At 43.3% G+C, this 7,373-nt stretch overlaps 3 protein-coding genes across 3 annotated transcripts in view; 2 read left to right on the forward strand and 1 right to left on the reverse strand.

Annotated features, from left to right (window-relative positions):
* LOC106110679 (WD repeat, SAM and U-box domain-containing protein 1-like) overlaps positions 1–404 on the forward strand; it is a 4,938-nt gene extending 4,534 nt beyond the window's left edge. Inside the window, exon 8 of the mRNA XM_013292576.1 lies at positions 398–404. Within this exon, the coding sequence (XP_013148030.1) occupies positions 398–404 (7 nt within the window). The remainder of the gene's footprint in view (positions 1–397) is intronic.
* Positions 405–1,388: 984 nt separating this feature from the next.
* On the forward strand, positions 1,389–4,673 carry LOC106110774 (membrane-bound alkaline phosphatase-like). The gene is made up of 5 exons (XM_013292678.1): positions 1,389–1,912; positions 1,985–2,177; positions 2,813–2,985; positions 3,282–3,933; positions 4,230–4,673. Exons 1-5 carry the CDS (start codon positions 1,547–1,549, stop codon positions 4,526–4,528), a joined length of 1,683 nt encoding a protein of 560 aa, XP_013148132.1. The 5' UTR covers positions 1,389–1,546; the 3' UTR covers positions 4,529–4,673.
* Positions 4,674–5,031: 358 nt separating this feature from the next.
* The window catches only part of LOC106110680 (membrane-bound alkaline phosphatase-like), a 3,291-nt gene continuing 949 nt past the window's right edge, over positions 5,032–7,373 (reverse strand). The window contains exons 3-6 of the mRNA XM_013292577.1: positions 7,313–7,367; positions 6,624–6,796; positions 5,466–6,117; positions 5,032–5,357 (exon numbers count right to left, since the gene is read on the reverse strand). Coding sequence (XP_013148031.1) covers positions 5,101–5,357; positions 5,466–6,117; positions 6,624–6,796; positions 7,313–7,367 — 1,137 coding nt within the window. The 3' untranslated portion in view covers positions 5,032–5,100. The remainder of the gene's footprint in view (positions 5,358–5,465; positions 6,118–6,623; positions 6,797–7,312; positions 7,368–7,373) is intronic.

Here is a 7,373-nt window from a genome sequence, read left to right on the forward strand (position 1 = left end):
GCCTCCTGCCGACTCTTCAAAGGAGGACCCGACATGCCCCGACTTGCTCCGAACAGACGCGACCCAACTTGCAGTGCTCCTGGACGAAAATTGATTCTACTCTTATTTATTTTAAAGTATTTTTTTTCTTAATAAGTAGCTATAATAAAAAAATATGTAATGTATACTATGTATAAAGTTATTATGAAAGATGTATAATACTGATTTTATATTTAAATTGTAATATCATAAAAACTATATCCCTGCATTACGATGTTTTTCTACAGTACTTTCATGAATGATTGCTAATTGTAATAAACTAATACGATTTTGTTCTTGTAAAAGCTACCAGTGCCTTTTTTATTATTTTATTATATACATAAAACGACTTTGTTTTTGTATAAATGTGGTTATATAGTTCATAGTACTATATAGTAATCAATTTATTTACGTGAAAAAAAAAACGTATAATGCCTTATCGATTTCTCGCGACATGCGTTCCTGCCATACATAATGAACGACTACGATGTTTTACGGAAAGAATTTGCTACATGATTTCCGTAGAATAAAAATAAAAATTGTTATTACTTTATGAATTTTCTGTCAAAAAATCTAAAAAAAAACAGTAGGTAGGTATTTCTAGCCGTAGATGCCGAAAATGCAAAAACATTAAAATAGTGATAATAGCGCATAACCATTTTATTCCACGGGAACGTCGAATATAACATTGAAAAAAGTGTGTGTTAATTTTGTGTCAACATCTTATGCCATATCAAAATACCTACAAAAATATATTATTTTGAGACAAAAATAAATTTACAAAAGCTGCATTGTAATTGGAGGAGACTTTTATACATAATGGGGTCCATATAGTATAGAAAAAAGTCTATGATAATGTTATTAGACTACATATATTGTAAGAAAAAAATATATATCGAATGAAATAAAGCTAAATTAAAAGTAAAATAAAAAAACGCTGGTTTAAGAAACCCTGGTTTATTGTTGAGATGTATCACTTTATATTTCGTCTTAACTGCTGACTGCTGACCAAACATGTTCCTTTACAGGGAATATATTACATTGCGTAGTTTGAATGCTAGCGCGGCTTCATGTGCGGCCCCAATTGCTAATTTCTGGCAGGCAACAATTTTGCATATTCCTGCTGTTTTCCACTGATTACGTGATTTTCTAAAATCACATACCGGGTCCGCTTCGCCGTGGTCGTTGAGACGAACAGAGCATATTTAAGTTTTTTTTAGACATAAAGTTAAGGAGTTCTAAAACGGAAACGACAACTCGCTTTATATCACAAGTTTTTTAATGCTAGATAAAGCGGGGAGTCGAAGGACGCGGTCGTGATATACGCATGTCTAAAGTCACCGAAACTGGACGGAGATCACGTGAATACGGTTAGAATTTAAGTTTTATGATGGGATTATACGTTATTAATTAGATTTTTAATTTATCGCAATATGATACATTTAGATTAGATAGGAACAGTTCAGTATAGAGACGTTTAACGTTACAGCAGAAGGTGAACCGACAGTGCATCCGACAGTTCATCGTGATGTTGTCTCAGACCACATTTCTTAGCTTGCTGCTGTCGTTCGCCACGTCGCGGCTGGCGTGCGCCGACCGCTACCACCCCGAGAGCGCTACTCGTAGTGGCGGTGTAACATTTAACTCGAAGCCGGCGGAGTTGACCGCACAATACTGGTCGGACGAAGCGCAGGCTGCTATACGGGCGCGGAAGGCGCGCCTGCGGGACGCCGCCGCCGCCCCCACTGCGCGCAACGTCGTCATGTTCCTGGGCGACGGCATGTCCGTCACCACACTAGCGGCGGCGCGCACGCTGCTCGGACAGCGCCAGGGCCGCCCCGGGGAGGAGTCCCTACTAGCATTCGAAACTTTCCCTACCGTGGGTTTGACCAAGGTAAATACTGTAAGTGTATAAGTACTCTATCTATCGTACAAAGGAAAGCAATAATATAATTTTTGTTTCAAGACTTATTGCGTGGACGCACAAATTGCAGACTCCGCATGCTCGGCGACAGCGTACCTGTGCGGCGCCAAGGCTAACCGTGGAACATTGGGGCTTACGGCGGCGGTGCCGAGACGAGACTGCGCCGCCGCCGCCGACCCCGCCGCACAGCTCGACTCCATCGCTGCTTGGGCACTTGCCGATGGACGAGACGCAGGTTGTTTTCTATAGTGAAATCAGCATTATTAAAGGAATTATATTCTATGTAATTATCTAGTACAGTATGGAGTAAGGCCTAGCGAGAAAAGGTTTTTGACATTTCAATCGGGGTAGTGTACTAGGTATACGTATCTCTGATCGTCACTGTTTGCTGTTTGTACGAGTATAGCGGCTACATGACAAAACGTCGGCAGCGGCGTATGCTTGCTAACGTCCCGTCTGCCACGCGCCCTCCACCCGTGCACGCCAGAATGAAGTGATGTAACCTGCTTTTTCTGAACAGGAAATGGAGAAATATGTTGTGATAAAAATGAGTTGTTCTATATCGTTCTCATCCATTTAGTTTAAGTTTGAATATTTACTTAAATATAAAACTAAGTATTTACCTAGCATTGATGTATCCTACCATTGACACATACAGGTTTCATAATTTGGTTTTTGTTACCGTATTGTAATATACTTGAAATAAAACAATTACTTAAAAAATGTTCACATTTACGACTCTTTAGTAAGCCTAAAAAGGCTTTGCCAAGGCTAATTATAAATGGGCAACTTGTTATAGCAATTCCATGCAATATAGTAGAAATATTTTAGGTATGTTTCGATTGCTTGATTAACTATGACCGCCTCCAGGTATCGTGACAACGACACGAGTGACGCACGCGTCTCCGGCGGCAGCTTATGCCCGAGCCGCGAACCGTAACTGGGAGAACGATGCCAGCGTACGCAGTAACAATCAGGATCCGAATATCTGTCTAGACATTGCCCAACAACTCGTTCATTCCTATCCCGGAAATCAATTCAAGGTATACTTTATCTTCCTGGCCACTTTTCGCTACCCGGCATTGAAGCATGATATAATTCTGATAACAGTTGGAAGTTAGTCGGAGTAAACAACGCGTAGGCGATCTGCGGCCGTTTTTTTTACTTATTTTCTTTTAAAAAGATAAGTTTATTCCCAGAGAAGAATAAACCGTTGTTTAAAATTTGTAGACTTAGTATTTATATGACAGAAAATAAATTATACAGGAGTATATACTTTTCCGCTCGGGCGAAGACGGGACGATGTGGTAGTTTTTAATAATTTTAATTTGTTTTCTAGGTCATTTTAGGCGGCGGCAGACGTGAATTTATTCCTACTTCAACTATCGATGAAGAAGGTACCCCAGGTCGTAGAACTGATGGACGTAATCTCATTGAAGAATGGCAGATAGATAAAATAGCACGCAATGCTACGTATCAATATGTGTGGAATCGTAGCCAGTTGACAAGCTTGGCTCAGAATACTCCTGAGTATATTTTAGGGCTCTTCGAGGGAAGCCATTTACAGTACAATCTGCAATCCGACTCTGCCTCGGAGCCGACGCTCACCGAACTCACTGAGGTGGCAATTCGGTCGCTCAGCCGTAACAATAAAGGGTTCTTCCTGTTCGTGGAGGGCGGGCGCATCGACCATGCGCATCACGCGAACCGGCCACAACTGGCGTTGGACGAGACGCTGGAGATGAGCGCGGCTGTAGCGCGTGCCGCCGAGCTGCTCTCGGAGGATGACTCGTTGATTGTCGTGACGGCAGACCACGCACATGTCATGACGCTCAACGGCTATTCACCGCGCGGTACCGACATTCTTGGACCCTCCAACGACCGCGACGAGGCGGGCGTGCCTTACATGACGCTCTCGTATACCAATGGACCCGGTTTTCGCTCGCATCTCAATGATACTAGACCTGACGTGACAACTGAATCCAATTTTAGTAAGAGCATCCTAATATCAGATATCATATATCAAATTATGAACGCGAAAGTTTAGATGGATGGATGGATACATGTTTGTTAGAGTTTGTAGCCTAAACGGCTAAACGGATTTCGATGAAATTTGGTATAGATGTAGAGGATACTCTCACTTTTTTTTTTAATTTCACGCGGACGGAGTCGCGGGCGAAATTAGTGTACTATACATATATCTTAACCGAATCCAATTCCTACTTAAATTATTTTATCTGAAAAAGGTAATACAAAACATACTATATTGGTGTCGTTCTGTTTTAAGGGGCAATAAATTGGAGATCTCACGTGGACGTGCCGCTCGAGTCGGAGACGCACGGCGGCGAGGACGTGGCGGTGTTCGCGCGCGGGCCGCAGCACGCCATGTTCGCGGGGCTGTACGAGCAGAGCCAGCTGCCGCACCTGATGGCCTACGCCGCCTGCATCGGCCCCGGCCTGCACGCCTGCAGCGCCGCCACCCGCCACTTCACTATATTGCCTTTGTTATTAATACCATTTCTTCTTTATAAATTATTAAGATGTATTCGATGTGATGATTCAAGAAGTCTTTTTATATTTTTATAATGCAAGGCTTTTTTGATAGTATAGGTTTTATAGTACATAGTTACATTCTATTCGCGCATTAATAAATAACATCAACGACGATTCTTCGAAAACTTTTTGAAGCAAAGTAGCGCCTTATGTCTCCTCAATACCTATTATATTTGAATTTCTTTGCATTTAAACAAATAAATAACTTAATAATTCATATTTTCTTTTCATCAACATCTTCAAAAAAATTGTATTTCATGGCGCAGTTACAAAAAATGCAATAAGCATTCCTGAAGACTATGGAATTCACAAAATAATGAGTGGGATAAGTGCAAGTAAACCACTCTATACACGAGTATGGTGGCGGTATGTGCAGCTGCACCAGCTGCCGTGCCCAAAAACAATTCGTGTCCCCTGATCATCCCATTTTCTAATAAATATAGAATGGAAGGAGAAGTGAATTTGGCAGGAAAGGAGAATATCAGGAAATGGAAACAGTAAAAGTTTTTCTCTTTTAAAAATTAAAAGTTGCTATGTGAAACGTGATATCAGCTTAATGTGTATATTACATAGTTTATTGTTACAAATTAACTGAGAATCTGTCCTCATCCTTTTAACATTGTAAGCCAAACGATTGCCGCGAGGAGCGCTGGAGTCAGAACATGTGTAGCGGCGGCGCTGCAGGCGTGCAGGCCGGGGCCGATGCAGGCGGCGTAGGCCATCAGGTGCGGCAGCTGGCTCTGCTCGTACAGCCCCGCGAACATGGCATGCTGCGGCCCGCGCGCGAACACCGCCACGTCCTCGCCGCCGTGCGTTTCCGACTCGAGCGGCACGTCTACGTGACTCATCCACTCGACTCGCCCTGCAAATTGCATTTATTAACAATATTACCACAGTATCGGGATGCATTTTTATCGGTCCCGATAAACAATTAAAACTGTCAGGTCTTCTGTACCATCAAGCTACTTACTGTAGTTAGGCTCAGTCGTGACGTCAGCACGTGTGCCGTTGATGTGCGGCCTGAAGCCTGGCCCGTTGCTGTAGCTGAGCGTCATGTAAGGCACGCCTGCCTCGTCCCTATCGTTGGAGGGCCCGAGGATGTCGGTGCCGCGCGGCGAGTAGCCGTTGAGCGTCATGACATGTGCGTGGTCTGCCGTCACAACAATCAACGAGTCGTCCTCGGAGAGCAGCTCGGCGGCACGCGCTACAGCGGCACTCATTTCCAGCGTCTCGTCTAGCGCTAGCTCCACCAAATTGTCATGGTGCGCGTGGTCGATTCTACCGCCTTCCACGAACAAGAAAAAACCTTTTTCATTACGACTCAGCGATCGAATCGCAACTTCTGTTAATTCAGCGAGACTGGGTTCAGTTCGGTTATCGGCTTCCAAGTTATATTGCATGTGGTTTCCTTCGAATAGTCCTAGAAGGTAGTCGGGCAGATCGTCATTCGCGCTCATCAACTGGTCGCGGTTCCACACGTACCGGTAAGTAACATTGCGCCTTATTTTGTCTTGCTGCCATTCTTCTAACAAGTTGCGGCCGTCAGTCCGGCGGCCCCACGTGCCCTCCTCGTCAATACTCGTCGTAGGAATAAATTCCCTTCGTCCACCTCCCAAAACGACCTGTAGATGATTATCATATTTTTATAATTCGATAGTCTTTGAATTTTAAAGTAAAAAGAATCTATCTAATTTCGGTAAGGTAATGTATTTGCATTGTTGATAACGATTTTTTTCTGTCTGTCTGTACGTCGGCAAGCCGCGTTTGTTCCGTATAATCTCCGAAACGGCTGTGCCGATTTCAACGGCACTTTCACTGGATGGTAGCTAATGTTAGTAATGTAATCTATGTAGATGGACATGTCATTCGAGTAGGCCACTTTTTTTTTATTTCGCCGCTGTGAAAATGGATTCCGGACCGCTATATCCGTAACGGCGGGTCAATTTTGATTGTACTTTGTTTGAAACATAGCTGGTAGAAGGTAGGTGCACACGGGAATGTAACAGACGATATTTTGTTTAAGTACCGCGCTAATGAAATTTGCTAGTTTTAAAAAAATGATACCTAATCACTATACTATAACTTCAATAATGCTACTGTATTGTTGATCGTAGGTTTGAGTATTTACCTTCAGATGATTACCGGGAAATGAATGTATGAGTTGATAGGCTATGTCCCGACATTGCGCGGGGTCCTGGTTGTCCTGGCGGACGTTGGCGTCGCTTTCCCAGTTGCGGTTGGCCGCGCGCGCGTACACGCCGGCCGGCGAGGCGTGCGTCACACGCGTCGTCGTCACAATGCCTGCCCGATTCATATTCATATTAAAAACGAGTTGCATGTGACGTGCACCTCAGTATCTATACGTTATCAATCATTGTGTTCTTTTATATGATAAAATTGTTCATTACAATTTTAATAGTATGCAATGGGGTCTTAAAACTTTAACAGCAGTGCCAAAAAATATTATAATATACATATTTATGAATATGTATGTTTATTTACGAGATTTTAATCCACTAACCCTTTTCATCTTTAGCTTTTAAGGAAATGATCGATAGAGGCAGTGGATTTGGTGGGGACACATAGGAAGGTGAAATATCCTCTTTATGTAATTTCCCTTCTCCGTCGATTAAAGGTAAACAACACATTAGCAATTGCTCATATCTCGGTGCAACGGAATCTTCGCTAATTCGGCGAATATGGGTGGCACGTTGCTCATTTGGGACCTATATCATTATAAAAAACCGTCACTTAGGCGAAGACATTATGGGGCGTTACTAGTAAATGAGCGTAAGTCTAATGTGAGCTGTGGGGTACCAGCGTCGCGGCCGGCGGCGAGCGCCCAGGCGGCGATGGAGTCGAGGTGCGAGGCAGGGTC

The sequence above is a fragment of the Papilio polytes genome, unplaced genomic scaffold (assembly GCF_000836215.1).
Source record: "Papilio polytes unplaced genomic scaffold, Ppol_1.0 DF824191.1, whole genome shotgun sequence".
Taxonomy (NCBI): domain Eukaryota; kingdom Metazoa; phylum Arthropoda; class Insecta; order Lepidoptera; family Papilionidae; genus Papilio; species Papilio polytes.

What these genes read in the sequence shown, in the direction of transcription:
- LOC106110774 (XM_013292678.1), top strand. Translation starts at nt 1,547, where the DNA reads ATGTTGTCTCAGACCACATTTCTTAGCTTGCTGCTGTCGTTCGCCACG. An exon ending in CTACCGTGGGTTTGACCAAG is followed by an intron (nt 1,913 to 1,984) that starts GTAAATACTGTA and finishes TTTTGTTTCAAG; the next exon opens with ACTTATTGCGTGGACGCACA. An exon ending in TGCCGATGGACGAGACGCAG is followed by an intron (nt 2,178 to 2,812) that starts GTTGTTTTCTAT and finishes GACCGCCTCCAG; the next exon opens with GTATCGTGACAACGACACGA.